The sequence below is a fragment of the Monodelphis domestica genome, chromosome 1, assembly GCF_027887165.1.
Source record: "Monodelphis domestica isolate mMonDom1 chromosome 1, mMonDom1.pri, whole genome shotgun sequence".
Lineage (NCBI taxonomy): Eukaryota > Metazoa > Chordata > Mammalia > Didelphimorphia > Didelphidae > Monodelphis > Monodelphis domestica.
Genome location: NC_077227.1, coordinates 13,511,211 through 13,537,810, shown reverse-complemented (window position 1 = coordinate 13,537,810; position 26,600 = coordinate 13,511,211). Strand labels below are relative to the sequence as shown.

At 38.7% G+C, this 26,600-nt stretch overlaps 1 protein-coding gene across 2 annotated transcripts in view; it reads right to left on the bottom strand.

The window, feature by feature from the left end:
* The window catches only part of PRKG1 (protein kinase cGMP-dependent 1), a 1,271,158-nt gene that overhangs the window by 332,403 nt on the left and 912,155 nt on the right, over positions 1-26,600 (bottom strand). For both annotated transcript variants that reach the window (XM_056819190.1, XM_001374648.4), the window contains exon 5: positions 16,910-16,973. In XM_056819190.1, coding sequence (XP_056675168.1) covers positions 16,910-16,973 — 64 coding nt within the window. The remainder of the gene's footprint in view (positions 1-16,909; positions 16,974-26,600) is intronic.

Here is a 26,600-nt window from a genome sequence, read left to right as displayed (position 1 = left end):
AATGATCTGAATTCAAATATTTCTTAAGATCCTGTGTGGCCCTGGATGAGTCACTTAATCTTTTTTAGTCTTTTTTTATCTGTAAAATTAAAATAATAATAGTACCTATTCCATAGGGTTGTTTTGAGGATAAAATGAGAAAATACGTTATGCACTTTGCCAGCCTTAAACATCATTTTTGTTGCTCTTGTTGATATCTGGGCCACCTTGAACAAATCTCTTTTCCCCTCTAGTATTCAGTTTCTTTGTCTCTAAAAGAGATGAACTATTCAAGTTCCTTTGACTCTACAGTCAATAATCCTGTGCCATTTCCCAAAGTATTCCCCACTTTGCCAAGAAAAGGTTTTACTTGGCTCTCTCCCTTTCAGTGTAATCTGGCCTGAAGTCAGCTTAGAAAGGCTAGTTTAGCATGACTAACCCAGAGGTTTGGGATCATTCTGCTCTGAAGCAGCTGCAGCATATGCAGGGTTAGTAAATGCCTTCATTACTTCCATTTGCAGCAGGTTCTGTTGTCCTGCATGCTGCTCAGCTGCCCCACTTCAATGAGGATGCCACTGTTTTACTCTGGTGAAGATAAGGTCCCTAGCCTTGAAAAACCTCTACTTTTATTAATAAGAGAAGGCATATTGGCAAGACCATTGAGAATACATCTAAAAATGTCTATGGCAGCACTGCTGGGTTTATACCCCAAAGAGATCACAGGGGAAAAGACTTGTACAAAAATATTTATAGCCGCGCTCTTTTTTTGTGGTGGCAAAAAATGGAAAATGAGGGGATGCCCTTTGATTGGGGAATGGCTGAACAAATTGTAGTATATGTTGGTGATGGAATACTATTGTGCTCAAAGGAATGATGAACTGGAGGGATTCCATGTGAACTGGGACGACCTCCAGGAAGTGATGCAGAGTGAAAAGAACAGAACCAGGAGAACATTATATACAAAGACTGATAACATTCTAACACAAACAAATGTAACTGACTTTGCTACTAGCAACAATGCAATGATCCAGGACAATCCTGAGGGATTTATGAGAAAGATGCTTCAATAATATGGAAATAGGTCTTGACCAAAGACACATGTAAAACCCAGTGGAATTGTGTGTCAGATATGGGAGGGGGGTGAGAAGAGGGGAGAGAAAGAACATGATTTTTGTCATCCTGGAAAAAAATGCTCTAAATTAATCAATTAAATAATATCTAAAATTTAAAAAAAAATGAAAGATGCTATCCACATCCAGAGAAAGAACTGTGGGAGCAAAAACACAGAAGAAAAACAACTGCTTGATCACATGGTTCGATGGGGATATCATTGGGGATGTAGACTAAATGATCGCCTTTGTGCAGATATCAATAATATGGAAATGGGTCTTGACCAAAGACACATGTAAAACCCAGTTGAATTGTGCATCGGATATGGGAGGGGGGTGAGAAGAGGGAAGGGAAAGAACATGATTTTTGTAATCCTGGGAAAATGTTCTAAATTAATCAGTTAAATAACATTTAAAAAATAGAAAAAAAATGAAAGATGCTATCCACATCCAGAGAAAGAACTGTGGGAGCAGAAACCCAGAAGAAAAACAGCTGCTTGAGCACATGGGCCGAGGGGACATGATTGGGGATGTAGACTCTAAATGATCACTCTAATACAATTATCAATAATATGGAAATAGGTCTTGATCAATGACACATATAAAACCCAATGGAATTGATCATTGGCTACCGGAGGGGGGTGGGAGGAGGGGAGGGAAAGAACATGAATCTTGTAACCATGGGAAAATATTCTAAATTAATTCATTAAATAAAAATTTCCAAATTAAAAAAAATAATAAGACTCTCTATGATAGTGTGTTCCAGATTACACTCAGTAATTTAGGACTGAAAAATAAGGAGAAGGCCATTAGGTATGGGTTTGGATTAACCAGGGAAGTTTTCCAGGAGGAAGTGAAGTGGCCACTGAAAGGCAGAATCAGGCTACCCACTCCCATTATTCCAATTCCAACATCTCTCCAGGCAAGTGAAAGCCAGAAGCATCACGCTGTGGCTTTTCCCCAATCGGTATCCCCAGAAGTCCATACTGCCTTTGAAGCTCGGTGGGATTTCTTTAGCCTGTAGCCAGGCAAGTAGTTCTTGCCCTGAAACCCTGAACCTGACTTGGGAGGAAGGATACGGAGGCGCTCTGGGGTCCGGGGCCATTCACTGGCCCTCCACAGAGCAGGAGTGGCAACGAGCTCTGTCCGGTTCATCTCAGGTGCCAGGTCTCCTTGCTCTTTTGTGCTAGTCCATCAGTAAGCCCAGCACTGCTGTGTCTCCCAGGGCCCGGGACAGCTTTTATCTGGTGGCGCTTCTCTACTTGGTCAACTCATCTTGGTGTGCTCAAGACTTGAAGACATTATCATCATCATCCCGGTAGTGCTAGTGGCAGCAGCAGCAGCAGTAATCGGTATTTATATAGCACCTACTATGTGCCAGGCACTGTGGTAACTGCTTTAAAAACAGCAGGGCATTTCACCCTTATCATGGTCCTTCCAAGGGCTGAGGTGCTATTATTAACCCCAAAATGAGGGGAGCAAATGCTAGGTGACTGTCCTAAGGTCATGTAGCTAGGGAGTGTTTGAAGCTGCATCTGAACTTGGGTCTTCCTGACACCATTCCATCCAATGTCTGACCTAGCTGCCTCTGCCATCCTGAGGACTAAGCAGGATAATCAGGGCACAGGAGGGTTCCAAAAGCTCAAAAGGACTAAAGATCTAGGCACACAGTGTGTCTAAACAGATAAAGTATTAGGCTTGGGAGTCAGGAAGACCTAGGTTCAAATCCCACCTTTAGAGGTTACTAGTGGGGCAATTGTGTCTGTATCAGTAATAACAGCAATGACAGCAATAATAATAGCTAGAATTTGTATAGCACTTCAAGGCTTAAAATCATCTCAGAGACTTTATCCTTCTAAGTCTGAAAGGTAGGTACTGTCATTATCCCATTTTACAGATGAGGAAACTGAGATAGACAAAGGGTAAAGTAATTTGTTCAGAGCTACATTGCTAGTAAAATTTTACCAAGTCTTCCTGACTGTAGTGTAGATTCAGTACTAGACTTATTCAGCTCCCTCCTGGCCTCATAACAGTAAAGGCAACTTAACCAGCACTTTAACATTGACAGACTTTTAGTGACATCCATTTTCTTATTTGATATATAGAGAAGAAACTCAGTGCTATTATTAATCTATTTGACAAACAAAGAGTCTGAAGTTCAGAGATATTAAGGGACTTGCCGAAAGTAGCTAATAAAGGTGGAAGGCAGGATTCAAACCACGGCAGCATGGGGTAGAGGAAAGACTTCAATTATTTTGGAATTGGAAGACATGAATTCGAATCTTATCTCTGTGACTTGCTTCCTATGTAAACCTGGGCATTTAAATTTTCTGAGGCTCCACTGCTTATTTACAGAATGAGGAAGTTAGACTAGTTGGTCTTTTCTGTCTCTTCCATCACCCAGAGATGAAGACACTCTTCAGGATGAGTCACTTACAAAGCATGGAGCCAGCACACCCATTTCTGAGAAAGCAGGTGGTCTATGTGGGGTTAGGCATGATAGTCTCCCTGTCACCAGAGTCAACTTGGACCGAATAGAGTAAACAACAGCCTTTCCTCAGGAAGGTAGACAAGCTGGGATAAATAGGCACTCAAGGTAAGGAGACAGGCTGTGACCTGAGCCAAAAACAAGGGTGGTCCAGATTCTAGCATCAGTCTCAGAAATCAAGAACAAGAATTCTCTCATCTTATTTTTCTACTGAAAATCACTGAGATTCTGCTTATACTTCTTAAAGTCAGATATGGATCAGCCATTCTCAAACTTACTCTTTTTTTTTAACCCTTACCTTCCATCTTGGAATCACTCCTGTGACTACTGTTTTAAGGCAGAAGAGTGGTAAGGGCTAGGCAATGGGGGTAAAGTGACTTGCCCAGGGTCACCCAGCTGGGAAGTGTCTGCAGCCAGATTTGAACCTGGTCCTGCTGGTGTGGACAATAGGTTCTTAGTTTATTTTGTGTTCTCAATCCTTTTGGCAGTCAAGCGTAGCCAATAGCCTTCTCAGAATAAGGTTTTCAAGTGCATAAAATAGGAAACCTATTATTTGAAAAAATAATTATCAATATATTTACAAAACAAGTTTACAGACAGGAGGTTAAGAAGGATTGATCTAGACTTTACCATAACCATCTAGCTCTAGCTTTACCGATCCCCAGCATGTTGATGCCCAGAGATTCATTCATATAATCCCATGACTCAAATCAGAGCTGGCTGGGGTTGGAGGAAGGAGGGTTTGGAAAAAAATGAACAGAAGATTTCTCTTGATCAGAGCCTGAGATGAAGGGGTTAAATTTTCTATGAAATAAAATATACATCCTATGTTCTGATTAATACCCTGATCATATAGAACTAAAGGTTGTTTTCATTTACTATTATGACATAACTAAAGGCCTTTTAAATACTTGCTTCCATAAATCACACGGAAGGGATGGAAGGGAAGAGGAATAACAAATGAGGAGGGCCCGAAGTCGAGACTTGATTTACAAACATACTTGACTGACACTAGAATTTACTGTAATACAAAGAAGGGACTAAAAATATATGGATGACAAACTACTGTTTCAAAGGTCTTAACAGGCAGCAGGTCTACAACCCATAGCACCCCTAGTGGGCAGATGTGGGAAGGCATCTGGATATGCATGTATATCTGTAAATATTATATGATAAAACACTTATATGACTGTATGTGCTCATGTGTATTGTAAATGTTTATGTATGTGTATATACATATAATATACACATGTTCTATCTGTCTGTCTATCTGTCTATCTATCTATCTATCTATCTATCTATCTATGTCTATTTATCTATGTCTTTCTGTCTGTCTGTCTGTCTGTCTATCTATCTATCTATCTATCTATCTATCTATCTATCTATCTATCTATCTATCTATCTATCCCATCTCTATCTGGCTCTATCTGTCTGTCTGTCTGTCTGTCTATCTATCTATCTATCTATCTATCTATCTATCTATCTATCTGTCTGTCTGTCTGTCTGTCTGTCTGTCTATCTATCTATATGTCTTTCTGTCTATCTAGCTATCTGTCTGTCTATCTGTCTGTCCGTCTGTCTATCTGTCTGTCTGTCTGTCTATCTATCTATCTATCTATCTATCTATCTATCTATCTATCTATCTATCTATCTATCTATCTATCTATCTATATGTCTTTCTGTCTATCTATCTGTCTGTCTGTCTATCTGTCTGTCTGACTATCTATCTATCTATCTGTCTGTCTCTCTGTCTGTCTGTCTGTCTGTCTGTCTATCTATCTATCTGTCTGTCTGTCTGTCTGACTATCTATCTATCTGTCTGTCTGACTATCTATCTATCTATCTGTCTGTCTGTCTGTCTGTCTGTCTGTCTGTCTGTCTGTCTATCTATCTGTCTGTCTGTCTGACTATCTATCTGTCTGTCTATCTGTCTATCTGTCTATCTGACTATCTATCTGTCTGTCTGTCTATCTGTCTGTCTGTCTATCTGTCTGTCTGTCTATCTATCTATCTATCTATCTATCTATCTATCTATCAATCTATCTATCCATCCATCTATCCATCTATCCTTCTATCTATCTAAACTTTTACTCTGCTATTTTAGAAGCTTGGTGATAATACTAATGTAAACTCAAGGACATTTACCTTTAATGGGATTCCCTCTCCTCCCTCCCCTGTTTTAAATTATCAAAAGCTCAAAACTGTATTGCTCCTCCTAAGACTTCCTTCTTGAACAGAACAATGGTTTCACTTGTGATTTTCTGCTTTCACTGATCATGGTTGCTTGGTTGGGTGATTAAATATTCACGTTTGTCAAACTGCTGTACACAACTGAAACACAAAAATAAAACAAGTGGAAGTGTATATCCTTCTAGCATTCTGTGTATTGCTAAGTTCAGGTAAATACTAAGGGTCTTCTAGCTTCAGGGTTACCTGGTTACCTGTTGGTGTTGAGCATTGAAGGTAATGTTCACAGTTTATACAAACTAAAATGTGTTCTAGACTCTTCACACACACACACACACACACACATATAATTTCCAATTTCCTATATGCTTCAGTCAGCACTTTGAGGAAAGGGCTATATGTCTTATTTTTCACATTGTATGGCTGAAGAAGTTGGTTACAGAGATAGTGTCTTCCTATCTACAAGTTCAAGCATTTACCCATTCGACTATCATGCCTGAATCTCAGGAGAGAACCAGGAAGAGAAAAGTTCCAGATCAAAGAACAAGTCAGTCAAACAGTCAAAAGAGTTTCATTACATCAAGGTTATAGGGAAGATTGTTAAGCTGGATACATTCATGGGGGAAATAGTGTATTTCTTACATTCTCAAAACACTGGGATAGCCTTGACTAATCCTAGTAATTCTCCTTTTGTGAAATTAAGAATACAATCTTACCCTCTCTAGGATTATCCACACTTCTCCATTTGTAGTGACTTGATTAAAAATGAAGTAGTCCCTTCCAAAGGCGCCAAGTAAGGTAGCTTTTTCTGATTAAGGCAGAATGCTACAAGGTACTTTTCTTTTGAAAAATAAAAGAAGGAATTAAATGGATTGTGTCCTATATCAGGTCACAAAGAATACCACATTTAAGGTGACTGTCCTCTGGCAAAGAACCAAAATCATTGAAATTGATAAATGCTTATTAGACAATATCTTTTACTTATAATCTGGTCTCCCAGAATGTGGACTGGAGGTGAGGTTAATAAGAAAAGAACCTTCATTCTCATGAGGGAAACAACAGCCAAACAACAATGTGCAAATTATTAAATATAGAATAAACTACAAATAATCAAGAGAGAAGATATTCATTCTCTTATTTATAAAAGAGACATTATACATATTTATTTATTCATCCATTCATTTAACCATTCATCTGTCTATCTAAGATCTATCTATTTAGCTATCCAGTTATGACATTCCTTAAGGATGGGCTATCTCTTCCCTTTAATTCAGCCATAAATCTGAAGAATGATTTCCCTTCCCAATGAATATTCAAATCTTCAGTTTAGGTACTCACACTTTGCTTATCACTGGGCCATCAAACCTTGCTAATGTCAGAATCCCTGCTATACCTCCCCCTCTTCAGACCTCTCTGCTCATCTTTCCTGTTTTACTTCTGCCTTTCCTCTCTGTTACTCTTTATAATTCAAGAGGTCAGAAATCTCATGTATTTTAAAACTAATCAGCCTTACCACAATGGATAAAAATCCACTGAGAACAAATAAAAATGAATTCCCTAAGAGGTAGGTCCAATGGTCCATGATTAGACCATAACTCACCTTACCAAAAGCCAATCTTCCAAAAGTATAGAGCTGAAAACGGCATTAAACAGGGTACAACTTTCTAAAAAAGTTGCTGGAATGAAAAGAGATGTCTTATTTTGAAAAAAATCAAACAAGGCTGGGCTAGAGGCTGGCCTGAATTGGGTAAATGGAATTCTTCATTTTATAATTAATTTAAAAAAAAACTCAAAGCTGTGACTGATTTGTTTTATAACTTTATAAAATGAGATTTTCACCAGAACCCAGGCCTGACTTACAGAGGTGAAGACAATGTGAGATAATTAGACCAGAGATAGAAAAAAGAAAATCTGAGGTATTAAGGGCCCTGGTCACTTGTGAGGTTAGCCTCAGAATTTTTCTCCTCTCTATAATTTTCAACAAGCTACATCTTTGCTGATATCCTCAGCTGTGACAACTACCTGACAGGAGCCAGGATGCTGAGCTTGTATTCATTTTCAGGAACCGATTACTTTGTATTCCTTTGATCCATAGGAAATTACTTTTGTTTTTCTTATATTGACAAAGGTGTCATTGTATCCTTTTTTTTTTCCTTTTTGGTATGTGATGGGGTGGGCCCGATTGGGGACACTTTATTCGCAGCACCCAATTAAATTCTGTTTGGGTAAGTGATAATTGGAGTGAAATATTTCCCAGCAGGAGATAAGCTGACATATTTGTAACAATGTAATGTGACTATGGAATTAATCACAATGTCAAAAAGAGGAGGAAAGTACATTAAATTGTGATTCAAGGAATGGGAAAATTAGACCTTGCTTTAAATTTCATTGCCATAAGTTTCATGCCTTTGCTAAGGGTCTCCAATAAAGTCTCAGGAGAAAAGAGTGAATTAAAAAGTTATTTGTGATTTGATGCAAACAGATTTTGTTAAATTAGGATATCTGGACATGTATAGGGATTGGGTACAAATCAACTAAATTAAAAAATCTTTATTAAACACTTATGTTTTGTGATATGTGAAGAAATACAAAAGCACAACGGAAACTATTTCTTCCTTCCTTAAAAGCCTTACATTCTACTGTAAGCATCTCTATCTTGGCCCAATTTACAAAAGCCAGTTTCATTGCTGCCCTCTGCATAGTAAAACATACAAACACATGAGTTTGCATGTTACCTAAATGTTATAAAATATAACTTTTTTCAAAAATATATCATTTATTTTTTTTGTTGTTGTTAAAATCTTAGGCCTTGGCCAGGAAAATAATTACAATGAAAACTTACATAGTTCTGTCTATATATTCTTAATATTTAAATTCAACATTATCAAAGAATGCAGTTTATGATTTTGATTAGTGAAGGGAATTTCCCCACAGGAAGTTCCCTACTTCAGACCATTCACAGATCAAGAGAAAATATTGTCAAGAACAACAAACCTCTTTCCACTGAAATGGATTACAAAGCTATCAACTAAGAGACAAGTTCCAGAGAGTTTTTTGAAGCTCAGAGGGCTAAGTGACTTCTGGGTCACTCAGAGAAAAGTCAGAGATTGGCAACAAATGTAGGACTTCTTGATTCTAAACCCAGCACTGTAATACATAACTATGAACCATTCTGTGTAAATTTTCATATATATTATAATGCTACCAGATGACATTTATATATTATTTTAAAGTTTACAAAGTGCTTTACAGATGTTATCTCATTGTATCTTTCTAGAAATCCTGTGAGGTAGATGTTGTTACTATTTCCAATAAACAGATAAAGATGTAATCTACCCAGATTTATATAGCCAGTAAGTTTCTGAGGCAGTATTTGAACCAAATATTTTTTATTCCAAGTGCAGAAACCCATACCAGGTTGTTATTGCTCCTTCCCCCTCCCAATCTCTTTTGTCTTCTTTGCTTATAAACTATACACCATCTCATTACTTCTTCCATAAAATTCATTACCAAGTCTTGTCAGTCTCACTCTTTGCCATCTCTAAAATATGTGACATACTAGGGGTTGAATTCTTAACCAAAAAGGGAAGAGAGATGATTATAAGAGGTAAAGTGGATCAACATGAAGTTGGAAAAAACACCTTTTTTTTCAAGGACAAAATTATTGGCACTTGAATGCAAAGAGGAGCAGCTTAGTGAGGGAAATCTTTAAATTGTGCTATCACTAAGACTGACATCTGAGGTATAAAGGCAAATCATGATAAATAAATAAAACCAAAAGTCTTTTCTCAATTCATAAGAGGTCAAAGCATATCAATAAAAGTTCTCAAAGGAATTGTAATCTCTTAACAACCATAAGAAAGAATATTCCAAATTGCAAATTATTACAGAAATAGAAGTAAAAATATCTCAGAGGGTTAATCCAATAACCAGGAAATTGTCAAAGATGACAAAAGAGAGGAATAATCAGTATTGGAGAGGAAATGCTAAGACACTAATTCATTGCCAAGGAAGCTGTAAATTGACCCCAAGCATTTTGGATAGCAATTTGGAATTCTGTAAAGAAAGAGATCCAATTGCAGGGAGGTCAGTGTTAAAAACCCTTCCTTCCTTCCTTCCTTCCTTCCTTCCTTCCTTCCTTCCTTCCTTCCTTCCTTCCTTCCTTCCTTCCTTCCTTCCTTCCTTCCTTCCTTCCTTCCTTCTTTCCTTCCTTCCTTCCTTCCTTCCTTCCTTCCTTCCTTCCTTCCTTCCTTCCTTCCTTCCTTCCTTCCTTCCTTCCTTCCTTCCTTCCTTCCTTCCTTCCTTCCTTCCTTCTTTCCTTCCTTCCTTCCTTCCTTCCTTTCTTCATTCTTCTTTCTCTCTCTCTCTCTCTCTCTCTCTCTCTCTCTCTCTCTCTCTCTCTCTCTCTCTGTCTCTCTCTCTCTCTCTCTCTCTCTCTCTCTCTCCTTCTTTCACCAAAATATTGACAGTAACACTTTTTGTGGTATTAATGAATAGAAAGTGAGTGGATTCCCATCAACTAAAGAATGGACAAACAAGTCATAGAATATTAATGTAGCAAAATATAGTATTATAAAAATAACTAGTATGCCAAAATACAGAGAAAGATGAGAAGACAGAAGAACTAAGGGAAAGTAAAGTAAATAGAGGTAAGATAACAATGCACCAATGTCAAAAATGCCACTGAATAAACACAAAACAATTGAAATGTAATGCTGTGAAATTGTATTGACATAGCTTGACTCCTCAAAAGAGAGATGAGAAAGCATTTTCTTCTATTCTTGGCAATAGCAAGGGAATGAGAGTGTAGAAGATTAGAGATGTTAGAATTTTTTTTGATGAACATTTCTCCCCTTTTTATTCTTTAATATCTTGTATTACATCCCACATTAGAAAAAACATTTTTCTTAAAATAAATATTGAATTAATACCACAATAAAACTACATATACCAACTCAAAAATATATCTTTTGACTTCCTCACCTCAAATGGATTCCAGATGAACAAGGCCTTATTAAAAAAATAAAAAGTAGCTACTCATAAAGCATTTGGCCAGTTAAAAAATGTCAAGTAAACTTTCTGGCCATCTCAAATATGGCAAAATACAGGGTTTTGAGGGTGATTTCCTCTGATAGTTTTCAGAGATGATGTTGAATATTTACCATTTCTTAAAATATAATCTCAAGTAAAGGAATTCCAATCAATCAGCCTCTCTCTGCTCCTCACAAGGCCAAAAGATGCCCAATCTGCCAGGGGAGGTAATCTCTATATTAATTTTTAAAAATTAATTTAATATTTTTAAATTAAATGCTTTATTGTCTTACTCATAGGAGCATAGAAGGAGAGCTAGAATGGATTTTTAGAGGCCACTGAGTCAATCTGTTCTAATTTACAGATGAGAAAGTTGAAGCACTGAATGGTTAAGGGTTTTGCCTGGCACCATCCACCTTTTAAGAATCTGTGGCAGGATTCAAACTTAGATCTTCCTGATTCCAAATCCAGTACTCTACTCAGTGCCTCACCTGGCTTCCTCTATTGAGTGTCAATACAACCACTTGTACCTATTTTCATATAGTTTACATAATTATATATATGATAAGTTATGTAAACTAACTTCAACAAAAGAATGTATGTCTTTAATAAAATAAAATTAAACAAAATAATAATTAGATAAAAGATATATATCTTTTCATGACTGTTTCAGTTTCACAAATTCAATTCAATGAATAAGATACATTTTATTTCCCCCGTGTCTACTACTACCTCCTAATCTCTCTAGTCTTCTTGGCTTGTAAACTATACACCATCTCATTACTTCTTCCATAATATTCATTTCTAAGTCTTGTCTTATCATCTCACCTCCTTGCCATCTCGTAAATCTGTGACGTTTTCCTATTTCCTTCCTTCCTGTTTCCATTTCCTTCAAGCATGCTTGCCCTGCTTCCTTGCTCAACTTTGGGATGCCACATCCAGCATCCTGGCCTGCCTCTTATGGCCCACCTTCCTAGTTTACTCCCCGAGCCACCTCCTCTGTGAGTTAGAGGAGGCAAAGACCATTGGCTAAACCTCAGAATCTGGGGGCAGACTCATTCCAGGCATGACTCTAACCAAGCAGGGAAGATAGCATTTACCCCACCTACTCTGTTTCCCTACCATTGAATCTGCCCTACTAAAGAGCTCCCAGACCTACTTACAGTTCTGCTCGTATAATAAATACAAAAGACAAACCACTCCAGTCTCTCTGCCAAGAAAATCCCAAATGGCATCCCCAAGAGCCCGACATGACTGAAGAAAGTGAATAGCAAAACCACCAACAATTTAGGGATTGGAGACATTAACCACCGCAGAATCAAGAAAGGCTGGAAGGCGGTTGGCTTAGCCTTCAAAGGGCTGTTTCCACTTCTGCTCTTCTGTCTGTCCAACACAGCCTACAAACACTTGCCAGAAAGATAATGTTTTTCTTACTTAGAATATGTATGATTGGTAGAACCTGAGACTGTTTGGAGGAGAAAGAAAGGAGTCAGTGGTGAAGACAAGACTGGGAGATGGTTAGAGTTTCCTTGGACAAATTATACATATATACACGTAAACACATATATACACATACATATATACATACCATATATAATACAATATATATGTACTTATATATGTATATGTAAAAATTATAGAAATACAAATTTTATACATACACATGTACTTTATACACACACACACACAGCTTATGTACTTTTTTTTTAAACCCTTACTTCCTGTCTTGGAGTCAATTCTGTGTATTGACTCCAAGGCAGAAGAGTGGTAAGGGCTAGGCAATGGGGGTTAAGTGACTTGCCCAGGGTCACACAGCTGGGAAGTGTCTGAGGCCAGATTTGAACCTAGGACCTCCTATCTCTAGACCTGACTCTCAATCCACTGAGCCACCCAGCTGCCCCCTTATGTACTTTTTTAAAGAAGAAAAATCTATTATCATACAAAGGCCATCATCTGCTACCATCTTGGACCTTTCATATTCCTTTCAATTTTCCCAAGTTATCACACTTCTTAGAGCCTCTTCCTTTAGACAAATAACAATGTCCCATTTCTCATCGTGATTAATCATTAACCTCAAGTTAGACAATTTCATATGGGTGAAGGATATTAATTCATGCAGTTTCTACTTGGTCTATTTCTCTTTCCTACTTTTCATCCTGAAAACAAAAGTGTGGATATTGAATTTGATAGAGTCCATCTTGGCGCAGTCAGTAAGCATGGCGGCTTTTCCAAATCCCCCATCAATTAAGTGACCTTCTGATCAGGGCAGAGGTTGTTAGCAACAAGCATTAAGGGATTTTCTTTTCTCAGGCTGATTTGTAGAACTCTCAGCTGTGGTTTTTACTTCCCAATGTGACACTTATCTCTCTGCATTCATCAAAGAACCCCAAGCTCCTACAGGGCCTTCATTTCCTGGCCAGATATATTTACAGTTTGCTGCAACTGGATGCAAACATAGACATTTCCCAGCCTCCTGGGTTTTTAACAGACAAAGCAAAAGAACAGTGGTGAAAAGCAAAGCTATATTAACAAACAGCCCAGGTGGAGGGGCCAAGGCTTACAGAAAACACCCAGGCAATCCTTTTTCCTCCAGAATATTTGGTGTTAGATTCCAAGTCAATGCATGAGAAGCTGTAGGGATATGAATTGGGGAATTGGGGAGGAACCAAAATCAGGCACAGAATGAAAATTTAGAGATTAGAGACCTTGGCTTTTTACTATTCTTTAAACCCCTACCTTCCATCTTAGAAGCAGGACTAAATATTGGTTCCAGGGCAGAAGAGGAGGAAGGGCCAGGCCATTAGGATGAAGTGACTTGCCCAGGGTCACACAACTAGCAAGTGTCTGAGTCCATATTTGATCTTTTATTGATTATTTCTTGTTGCTTCTAGAGTTCAGTCTTCAGAAGAGAGGATGAACTGGTTTCAGCTTCATAAGTGAAATAAGAGTGTTGGAAAGCTGTCTGAATGTCTTTTTCACCTTATAGGTGAAAAAGAATCATATTTTAGAATCAGAAGACCTGGATTCAAATCCCAGATCTGCCTATGTTTTATTATTTTTTAGAATTTAGAATTGTATATTAAATATTATATTATCACATTAATATTATAACAACATGTTATATTATAAAATATAAATTTAGCATATATTTTTATATTTCATATATTATGTATTTTTCAATAATGTATTTTATTATCAAATATATTTTCTCAGTGGCCTCAAACAAGTTACTTAATCTTTCTGAGCCTCAATTTCCTTATCACTTATATTTGGGAGCTGGGCTCAGCGGCATTGATTAGAACTTCTATTTGGCTTTAAAATCCTAATATAGCCTTAGGAAATATAAAGAAAAACCATGTCCCTGTAAGCTTTAAATTCATGAATTTATAAGCCTGGGATGCTACCTGGGTGGGTGTCCTTGTCTTAGAATCATGGCCTTAGTATTGAGGAGCTGCCACTGAGGACAGCCAGGTACATACGAGACCCCCAAATGATCTTTAGTGGGGTTTTTCAGTTCCTGAATGCTCCCATTACCTTGCCTGATAAACCTGCCCATGATTTGCATTTTGGTTTATCAAATTAACTTTGGTTTCATTGCTTGCTTTGTCGGAGCTGTTTCTCCTCCAGGCTCAGGTCTCTGTCTCCCCAAAGCCAGTCTAGTGGCCCAACCCTGACTCTGATGTCTAATATTTCTTCTTGGCCCTCACCGAGCTTTGGCTCTACTTGCCTAGAACCTCCTCCAATGAGATTGTCCCCATCGTCCCCACACCTTTCATCTGCCCGTGCCCATGATACAAAGAAGTCTGCGTGGAATCACTCACAATGAAATCCTCTTGACAAGCAATATTTTCCCTTTGATCAAACATCACTGTTCAATCCTTAAAAACAAGACAGGCAAAAAACAAACCCAGCCTGGAACACTTCCTTCTTCAGACACTCTTCCTTCAGCCATGCTGGCCACCTTGAGGTTCCCCCCACAGAGTGTTCTATGGCCACATCCTGGAAGCCCCTCTGCACAGGAACACGATCATTCTCCGTCCCTCCTTCCTGACTCATCCCTCCTCTTCCTCCTTTAAAGGGACCCTTGCAATGATGCCTCCTACAAGAAGCCTTTTCTGGTTGCCCATTTTGTAGTATTCTCCCCTCTCATTATTTGACATTCATTTTCCATTTGTTTAGTTCACATTTACTACCTGTATGTATTACTACCTTCCATTCCACATCACATTGCCTAGACGAGTGTTTGGCACAAAGTGGGTGCTGGATAAATGCTCTCAGAAGAATGTAACTCTCAGAGAATATTTTTTTCTGCCATGTGGATGGGTCAGGAGACTAGGAGCTCCCAGGTGCTCAGATTCTTATCGGTGAAGCCCCTCCCCTCCCCAGGCAATTCTCTTATTGGAGATTGGTTTAGAGTGGTGGCGTTAAACTCAAATCTAAACGGAGGCACTGAACCATACATAATGATCCCTGTGGGCCTGTGTTCCCTTAGAACACGTCATATTCACATTATCTGTTATTGATAAACAGATATAAATAGAAAAGTAATAGAAAATATAAATATAAATATTTTTATTATTTTCAATAAATATTTTCTGATGAAGTTTTCATCTGGCTCTGCAGCCCTGTGGAGCATCGTGGAGCCCGTCTGTCTGCGTATTTGATACCTCTGGTCTAGGGCATGGAGAGGGTAAGAAACTTCATTGTGGTCCCTGATCTAGTTTTTCTGAGCTTTAATTTTGGGGTGCTGTCTCAGTAGCACAGACAGGACTTCTACTTCTGACTTCACAGGCCTGGAGAGCGAATCCCTGTAAGCACTAAATTCCTGATTTTATAAGCCAACGAAGCTAGGTGGGCATCCTCACTGGGAATCATGGCCTGGGAAATGAGGAGATGCCACCATACTCAGTAGGTGTCAGAGGCAGCCTTCCTCCAAGTCCTCCTGCCATGGAGGCACCTCTGTAAACACTATGGAAGTCGGTGGAATTGAATGGAACTCATCATGATGCTTTGAATGGAGGTCTGAGACAATCACGTGTTTAGCTAATATTGCCCTAAATCCTAGGCACCCTTTCTCTACCAGGACCTCTTCTCCATCTGGAAAGTGGACCAATAGTGAGCTTTGGGCAACCCCCCACCACTCACAGAATCCCAGTCTTTCACAGTCGGAAGGCTCTCAGAGGCGGCCGCCTAAAACAACATCTTCCTGACCCAGAATCCCCTCTTTCATCCACTCAGTACACAGTTGTCCTTGTGGTTGCTGTTCAGTGAATTTAGTTTTGTTTGATGCTTCACAATCCTATTTGGGGTTTTCTTGGCAAAGAAACTAGGGTGGTTTGCCATTGCCTTTTTCAGCTCAGCTGATTGATGGGGAAAACGAGTCAAACATGGCTAAGTGACTTATTCAGGGTCACATAGGCTAGTAAGTGTTTTAGGCCAGATTTAAATTCAAGAAAATGTATCTTCCTGACTCCAGTCCTGGCAGCCTATCCATTGTACCAATAGCTGCTTTAAGCGTTCATCCAGCCTCTGCTCTGTGGACTCCAGGGAGGGAGAATCTCATTTCTGCCCTACTTCCCCTCCCCAATTAAGCCTCCATCAGCTTCTCTGAGATGTTGATTATCTTGCTACCAGTTCCCCCTTTCTGATAATGAGAGGAACAAGTGGAATGAATATCTCTTACTCTCCAGAAGGCAAAATGCCAATAATTATATCTCTGGATTCTCTATGGACAGGCATGTATACCTGCATGAACTGGGTTCCTTTTGGCCTCCATCTTCCAATGTGATATTCAATCAGGCAGTGCTTAAACGGCAATGGCAGTCGATGGCAAACTCTGAAACTCATGCTGGTACTGTGACATTTTCTGAAAGGCGAGCTAGCCCCGTCCCACTGCCATTTAAGTTGGTTGGAAGTATCCAACCACACATCAACATTAGGTGTTCCCAGCATTAGCTTCATTTGAAGATATAGTGGAGCGAGTGCTAAAACTTTCCAAGAAAACCAGAAGGTCAATCTCCAATTAGTCAAAACACCTTTCCTCCAAGAGTTCAGCAAGAGTAAAGCCCTTAGGGCTGAACAGCATCCAAGAAAGCCCAAAGGATCAGAACATTACCTCTTCCAGAACATCAGCCAGCTTGCTTAGAATCTCTTCAGGGAGGCTCTGGAACGTGGGAACACTGAAAGACAAAAGGGAAGGCAATGGTTAACAACCACACTCCCTTTGTTTGAGAAAAGAAGTCAGCCATTGGAAAGAAAGAAAAACAAGCCATTTGGGCATATATTTCCTTGAAGTTCATGGGAGACATTCCCAGCTTTCTCTTCCATACAATGAGGGCAATTAGTCTTCTATTACCCACCTTCTTAATACCCCTCTCATAAGCCCTTTTCTCTGTTCTGTTACTGATGCACAGGTACAGCCCCTCAGCACCGCATACCTGTATTAACTCAATTGTCTCCAACTGGATCTCCCTATTATAAGTTCTCGCTCCCCATCAAAGGAATCTTCCTAAAGTATTACTTCTCCCCCCCTCAATAAACTTCAGTGGCTCCCTATCTCCTTTAATATTAAGTATAAAACCCTCTATTTGGCAATCAAAACTTTCCATGATCTGCCTGACCTCCTCTTCCTTTTCCAATCTTCTTACACCCTGCACTGTCCCCCTGTCCTCTTCGATTCAGTGATACCGACCTTATTTATTCTTCTGGAAGAAGAAATGGCCATCTCCTGATTCCCCATATTTTCTCTGGCTACTGGCCCCCCATTTCTGGAATACTCTCCCTTTTCACTTCCCAAGCTTCCTTCTAGTCCTAGCTAAAGTCCTAGTTTCTTCAGGAAACCTTTCCCCAGCCCCTCTTAATGCCCATCCCTCCATTTTCTAAATGACTTCTAATTTATCCTATATATCGCTTATTCGTATATACTTATTTACATGGTGTATCTCCCATTAGATGGTGAACGTCTTAAGAGCAGCAGTAGTCTTTGATCTTTCTCTGCATTGCTTACTATTACCCAGCACATAGCAGACTCTTAAGAAATGTTTATTGATTGACTTATCTAAAAGCTTTAGTTGGAGGAAAGCATTTTGTAAACTTTAAATACACTAATAGAACTATGGGATATTTAGACTCTCTTGTTCCCAAAGGATTTCTATTATAATTTTCAATACCATTACTTGTTTGACTCATTATTTTTGCATAGGCAATGGGGCTTCGTAGATAGAAAGTTAGCCTTTGAGCAAAAAAGATCTAAGTTCAAATTCTACCTCTGACATACACTGACCACATGATCCTGGACAAGTTAACCTCTTGTTCTGGTAGGCAGCTCTCTAAGAAGTAGCAGAGAAAGTGCAGATTCACACTAATAGGTTTTTCTTAAACAGGATTTCTTTATACCAATTAAATGACAGATCCCAGTCCTCCTTCCCTATCACTATTTTAGAAGTATTCCAGCATAATTTTGTTTTTCCAATATAGTTTACTGTTGTTATTACTGTTATTATTATTATTTCTAACATGACCTATTTTTTTAAGTTATTGATGCCAAAAATGGGATACAGGTAGAGAAAGGACACAAGTTAAGGATAATACTTTCAGATTAGAGAGGATGGAAGTAGACTGGAAAGGACAGCCATCAGTGACCAGAGAACCTGAATTTCAACCTCGGACCTGTCCCTTGATTCCTGTGTGACCTCAGGCAACCTGCTTCCCAGAGCCTCAGTTTCCTTATCCATAAAATGAGACAAGTCATTGCTAATATGAACTCCATGATCATTTTTAAAAATTAATAAAACACCTGGCTTGAAGGGGTGATTAAGAGGACCAACCTAAAGAGACCAGCATACTTGAGTAAATAGTCAAATGGAAAGATATGGCAGGCAGGAGTGGAGGAAGACCAAAGTTTTACTTCTCTGATAAGTGCCATGTAGATAGCAACATATCAATGTTCATGATATACCTTCCCCTGTGAGGAAGGCCCTATAGTCATTGTCTCCATTTTTTTTAAGAATTAAAAAAAAATTATTTAATTAATTGATTTAGAATATTTTTCCATGGTTACATGATTCATGTTTTTTTTTTCCTTCCCTCTACCCCTTGTAGCCAACAAGTAATTCCACTGGGGGTTACCTGTGCTTTGATCAATAAATATTTCCATATTACTAATATTTTCATTAGGGTGATCTCTTAGAGTGACATCCCTAATCATATCCCCTTCAACCTATGTGATCAAGAAGTTGTTTTTCTTCTGTGTTTCTATTCCCATAGTTCTTCCTCTGAATGTGGATAGTTTTCTTTCTCCTAAATACCTCAGTATTGTCCTGGATTATTGCATTGCTGCTAGTAGAGAAGTCCATTACATTTAACTGTGCCACAGTGTATCTATCTCTGTGTATAAGGTTCTCCTGGTTCTGCTCCTTTCACTCTGCATCAATTTCTGGAGGTTGTTCCAGTTCCCATGGAATCCCTCCAGTTCATTATTCCTTTTAGCACAATAGTATTCCATCACCAACAGATACCATAATTTGTTCAGCCATTCCCCAATCAAAGGACATCCCCTCATTTTCCAATTTTTTGCCAACACAAAGAGTGTAGTTGTGAATATTTTTGTACAAGTCTTTCCCCCCATTTTCTCTTTGGGGCACAAACCCAGCAGTAGGATGGCTGGATCAAAGGGCAGACAGTCTTTTATCCTCCTTTGAGCATAGTTCCAAATTGTCATCCAGAATGGTTGGATCAATTCACAACTCTACCAGCAATGCATTAGTGTCCCAATTTTGCCACATCCCCTCCAAAATTTATTACTTTCATTTGCTGTCATTTTAGTCAATCTGCTAGGTGTGAGGTGATACCTCAGAGTTGTTTTGATTTGCATTTCTCTAATTATAAGAGATTCAGAACACTTTTTCATGTGCTTATTGATAGTTTTGATTTCTTTATCTGAAAACTGCCTATTTAGGTCCCTTTCCCGTTTATCAGTTGGGAAATGGCTTGATTATTTGTACAATTGATTTAGTTCTTTATAAATTTGAGTAATTAGACCTCTGTCAGAGGTTTTTATTATAAAGAATTTTTTCCCAGTTTGTTACTTCCTTTCTAATTTTGATTGCATTGGTTTTGTTTGTACAAAACCTTTTTAATTTAAGGTAATCAAAATTATTTTTTTTATATTTTGTAATATTTTCTAACATTTTCTTGGTCTTAACATCTTTCCTTTCCCACAGATCTCGCAGGTGTACTTTCTATATTCACCTAATTTACTTATACTTTCCTTCTTTATATTCAAGTCATTCACCCATTCTCAGTTTATCTTGGTGTAGGGTGTGAAATTTTGATCCAAATCCAATCTCTCCCATACTGTCTTCCAATTCTCCCAGCAATTTTTGTCAAATAATGATTTTTTTGTCCCCAAAGCTGGAATCTTTGGGTTTATCATACACATAACATCCTACTTAGATTATTTACCTCAAGTCTATTCCACTGATCCTCTCTTCTGTCTCTTGGCCAGTACCATATTGTTTTGCTGACCACTGCTTTATAGTATAGTTTGATATCTGGGACTACAAGGCCCCCGTGCTTCACTTTTTTTATTATTTCTCTTGATATTCTTGATCTTTTGTTCTTCCAAATGAACTTTGTTAGAGTTGTTTTTTTTTCTCTAATTCAGTAAAAAAAAAAACTTCTCAAGGGTGATTTGAAATGAAATTTCTCTAACTCTTGATGCTGAGATATGTTGGATATTTATAGACATGCTGATGATTTACGTGGGTTTATTTTGTATCCTGCAACTTGCTAAGGTTGTTGATTATTTCCACTAGCTTTTTAGTTGATTCTCTCGAATTCTTTAAGTAGATCATCATAGACTCTCATTGCCTCCATTTTGTCGATGAGGAAATAGACTGAGAGACCTGCCTGCCCTGGTTTGTCTATACTCCCAGTGCTATTCATTGAGGAATCTGGGCACTGAGCCAAAGGTCTCCCTGACTCCAAGACCAGCATTCCTCTGCCATGCTGCCCCTCCAACATAAGCCAGAGCTCTTGATTTCACTACATTTTGATGTTTTAAAAAGCTGAAACTCTCATATATCATGACTTTGCTTTCAGAATCACAATAAATGTCTGGTGAGGTGTATGCCAAGATATGCCTAAAGGAAATCAAAGCTTCTTTTTTTTTTGATCTGAAAACCCCGAATCTTCCATTATGTGGCCACCAGAGTCTATAACACTTAAGCTAATCCCTATCAACAGAGTTTGGGGTTTTTTCTTCCTAGGGCCATAGTTCATCCAGAGCCATGCCTACAATCAGATTTATCCTTTCCATCTGAGGGGGAGGCAGGTTTTAATTATCGAAGTCAAGAGAGTTATTGTGGTGAAGTTGGATGATGAAAATCTGTTCCTTTCTTGTCTCTTTAATGAGCTTTATTCCAAATCTCTTTTTTTTCCCCGAGATGTAAGAGGAATTTGAGCCCCAGCATGTCTCTGTGGAGATTTGTTGAAAATGCTAACCTACTGGACTTCCGGTTAAGATGGCGGCTTAGAGAAAGCTAAAGCTCAGATCTCCGGAAAACCCTTCCCGACCAATCTCAAACGATAAGCTCCTAAGGCGCCGAAATTCAAAACGATCAACAGCACAGACCCTGGGAACCCTCCTCCTGGACCTGGACCCGGTTCAAAAGGTACGGCTCCCCTTAAAAGCCAGAACCCGAGATCACTCGGACCTCAGGGGTAGGAGCGCAGAGTCCAAGGCTCCCGGAAGCCGCAGCCGCGCCGGGCTCAGAGAGCAGGGTCTGAGGAACAACAACCCTCAGGGTCTTCTACCCGAGTCCCAGTCCGGGTGAAAGTTACTGCCTGGGGCCTCCGCTGCAAAGAGCTGGTCAAAACAACAGCAACCCTCAGGGCGGGCAAGACAGCCTCACGGGCTGGATCCTGCTATCCAAGTCTCAGTGAAAGTCTGTGCTCTCGGAGCTTGGGGAAGCGGCAGCCCATCCCCCCGCAGGCCTGCGAAACAGCCTCACGGCCAGCGATTCTGAAGGCAACTTCCGGAAAGCGAGCCGGGGGGAGAGTGTGGCCTCGTGGTCAGACCCTTCCATTCCAGTTCCAGTGAGGCATATTCAGTTTAACCCAGGGAAAGCCCATAGAACTATCTGCCCAGGACTGCCTCTGAACACCAGAAAGAGACAAGAAAAACTAATCCTCCACATTCAGAGATGACAAACTCCACAGAACCACAGAAGCCCCAAAATACCAAGAAAAATAAGAAGAAAGGGGCGACTTTGGACACATTCTATGGAGCCAAAATACAAAATACAGAGCAGACAGAAGATAATATAAAAGAAAATGCTCCAAAACCTTCCAAAGGAAATGGAAACTCTCCACAAACCTATGAAGAATTTGAATCAGAAATGACCAAAAAGATGGAAGCCTTCTGGGAGGAAAAGTTGGAAATAATGCAAAAGAAATTCACGCATCTACAAAACCAGTTTGACCAAACTGTAAAAGAAAACCAGGCTTTAAAGGCCAGAATCAGGCAGCTGGAAGACAACGATCGTGTAAAAGAGCAAGAATCAATAAAGCAAAGCCAAAATACCAAGAAATTAGAAGAGAACATAAAATATCTCACCGACAAGGTGATAGATCTGGAAAATAGGGGGAGAAGGGATAATTTAAGAATAATTGGACTCCCAGATAAGCCAGAAATAAACACCAAACTGGACATGGTGATACAAGATATAATCAAAGAAAATTGCCCAGAGATTCTAGAACAAGGGGGCAATACAGCCACTGACAGAGCTCACAGAACACCTTCTACACTAAACCCCCAAAAGACAACTCCCAGGAATGTAATTGCCAAATTCCAAAGCTATCAAACAAAAGAAAAAATCCTACAGGAAGCCAGAAAAAGACAATTTAGATATAAAGGAATGCCAATCAGGGTCACCCAAGACCTTGCAAGTTCTACCCTGAATGATCGTAAGGCATGGAACATGATCTTCAGAAAGGCAAGAGAGCTGGGTCTCCAACCAAGAATCAGCTACCCAGCAAAACTGACTATATACTTCCAAGGGAAAGTATGGGCATTCAACAAAATAGAAGACTTCCAACTTTTTGCAAAGAAAAGACCAGAGCTCTGTGGAAAGTTTGATACCGAAAATCAAAGAGCAAGGAATACCTGAAAAGGTAAATATTAAGGAAAGGGGAAAATGTTATCTTCTTCTTTTACTCAAACTCTCTTCTATAAGGACTACATTTATATCAACCTATGTATACTAACATGTGGGGAAAATGTAATGTATAAATAGGGGGTAAAGAAAGACCAAATAGAATAATCATTCTCACACAAAGATTCACATGGGAAGGGGAGGGGAAGAAAACTCCTATAAGAAGGAGAGGAAGAGGGGGGGGGGGTTACTTAAACCTCAATCTCAGGGAAATCAGCTCTGAGAGGGAAAAACCTCCAGATCCATTGGGATCTTGAATTCTATCTTACCCAACAAGGGTAAGGAGAAGGGAAAACCAAGGGGGGGAGGGGGAGAGGGAGAACAAAAAGGGAGGGTAAGAGAGGGGGGAGGGGGAGGGAACAAAAAGGGAGGGACTAAAAAGGGAAACATCAAGGGAGGGGACAAGGGGGACTGTTTCAAAGTAAATCACTGGACTAAAAGGTAGAGCCGAAGAAGAAAAGGTTAGAATTAGGGAAGGCAATCAAAATGCCAGGGAGTCCACAAATGACAATCATAACTTTGAACGTGAATGGGATGAACTCACCCATAAAACGTAGACGAATAGCAGAATGGATTAGAATCCAAAACCCTACCATATGTTGTCTTCAAGAAACACACATGAGGCGGGTTGACACCCACAAGGTCAGAATTAAAGGATGGAGTAAGACCTTCTGGGCCTCAACTGATAGAAAGAAGGCAGGAGTGGTAATCATGATATCTGATAAAGCCAATGCAAAAATAGACCTGATCAAAAGGGATAGGGAAGGTAATTATATTTTGTTAAAAGGGACTATAGACAATGAGGAAATATCATTAATCAATATGTATGCACCAAATAACATAGCACCCAAATTTCTAATGGAGAAACTAGGAGAATTGAAGGAAGAAATAGACAATAAAACCATACTAGTGGGAGACTTAAACCAACCATTATCAAATTTAGATAAATCAAATCAAAAAATAAATAAGAAAGAGGTAAAAGAAGTGAATGAAATCTTAGAAAAATTAGAATTAATAGACATATGGAGAAAAATAAATAGGGATAAAAAGGAATACACCTTCTTCTCAGCACCACATGGCACATTCACAAAAATTGACCATACATTAGGTCACAGAAACATAGCACACAAATGCAGAAAAGCAGAAATAATGAATGCAGCCTTCTCAGATCACAAGGCAATAAAAATAATGATTAGTAATGGTACATGGAAAACCAAATCTAAAACCAATTGGAAATTAAACAATATGATACTCCAAAACCGTTTAGTTAAAGAAGAAATCATAGAAACAATTAATAATTTCATCGAGGAAAATGACAATGGCGAAACATCCTTCCAAACCTTTTGGGATGCAGCCAAAGCGGTAATCAGAGGTAAATTCATATCCCTGAATGCTTATATTAACAAACAAGGGAGAGCAGAGATCAATCAATTGGAAATGCAAATGAAAAAACTGGAAAGCGATCAAATTAAAAACCCCCAGCAGAAAACCAAATTAGAAATCCTAAAAATTAAGGGAGAAATTAATAAAATCGAAAGTGATAGAACTATTGATTTAATAAATGAGACAAGAAGCTGGTACTTTGAAAAAACAAACAAAATAGACAAGGTACTGGTCAATCTAGTTAAAAAAAGGAAGGAAGAAAAGCAAATTCACAGCATTAAAGATGAAAAGGGGGACAGCACCTCCAATGAGGAGGAAATTAAGGCAATCATTAGAAATTACTTTGCCCAATTATATGGCAATAAATACACCAATTTAGGAGAAATGGATGAATATATACAAAAATACAAACTGCCTAGACTAACAGAAGAGGAAATAGAATTCCTAAATAATCCCATATCAGAAATTGAAATCCAACAAGCCATCAAAGAACTTCCTAAGAAAAAGTCCCCAGGGCCTGATGGATTCACCTGTGAATTCTATCAAACATTCAGAGAACAGTTAATCCCAATACTATACAAACTATTTGACATAATAAGCAAAGAGGGAGTTCTACCAAACTCCTTTTACGACACAAACATGGTACTGATTCCAAAACCAGGCAGGTCAAAAACAGAGAAAGAAAACTATAGGCCAATCTCCCTAATGAATATAGATGCAAAAATCTTAAATAGGATACTAGCAAAAAGACTCCAGCAAGTGATCAGAAGGATCATTCACCATGATCAAGTAGGATTCATACCAGGGATGCAGGGCTGGTTCAACATTAGGAAAACCATCCACATAATTGACCACATCAACAAACAAACTAGCAAGAATCACATGATTATTTCAATAGATGCAGAAAAAGCCTTTGATAAAATACAACACCCATTCCTATTAAAAACACTAGAAAGCATAGGAATAGAAGGGTCATTCCTAAAAATAATAAACAGTATATATCTAAAACCAATAGCTAATATCATCTGCAATGGGGATAAACTAGATGCATTCCCAATAAGATCAGGAGTGAAACAAGGATGCCCATTATCACCTCTACTATTTGACATTGTACTAGAAACACTAGCAGTAGCAATTAGAGAAGATAAAGGAATTGAAGGCATCAAAATAGGCAAGGAGGAGACCAAGTTATCACTCTTTGCGGATGACATGATGGTCTACTTAAAGAATCCTAGAGATTCAACCAAAAAGCTAATTGAAATAATCAACAACTTTAGCAAAGTTGCAGGATACAAAATAAACCCACATAAATCATCAGCTTTTCTATATATCTCCAACACAGCTCAGCAGCAAGAACTAGAAAGAGAAATCCCATTCAAAATCACCTTAGACAAAATAAAATACCTAGGAATCTACCTCCCAAGACAAACACAGGAACTATATGAACACAACTACAAAACACTCGCCACACAACTAAAACTAGACTTGAACAAATGGAAAAACATTAACTGCTCATGGATAGGACGAGCCAATATAATAAAAATGACCATCCTACCCAAACTTATTTATCTATTTAGTGCCATACCCATTGAACTACCAAAATACTTCTTCACTGATTTAGAAAAAACCATAACAAAGTTCATTTGGAAGAACAAAAGATCAAGGATATCCAGGGAAATAATGAAAAAAAACACATATGATGGGGGCCTTGCAGTCCCTGACCTAAAACTATATTACAAAGCAGCAGTCATCAAAACAATTTGGTACTGGCTAAGAAATAGAAAGGAAGATCAGTGGAATAGACTGGGGGAAAGCGACCTCAGCAAGACAGTATACGATAAACCCAAAGATCCCAGCTTTTGGGACAAAAATCCACTATTTCATAAAAACTGCTGGGAAAATTGGAAGACAGTGTGGGAGAGACTAGGAATAGATCAACACCTCACACCCTACACCAAGATAAATTCAAAATGGGTGAGTGACTTAAACATAAAGAAGGAAACCATAAGTAAATTGGGTAAACACAGAATAGTATACATGTCAGACCTTTGGGAGGGGAAAGGCTTTAAAACCAAGCAAGATATAGAAAGAATCACAAAATGTAAAATAAATAATTTTGACTACATCAAACTAAAAAGCTTTTGTACAAACAAAACCAATATAACTAAAATCAGAAGGGAAACAACAAATTGGGAAAAAATCTTCATA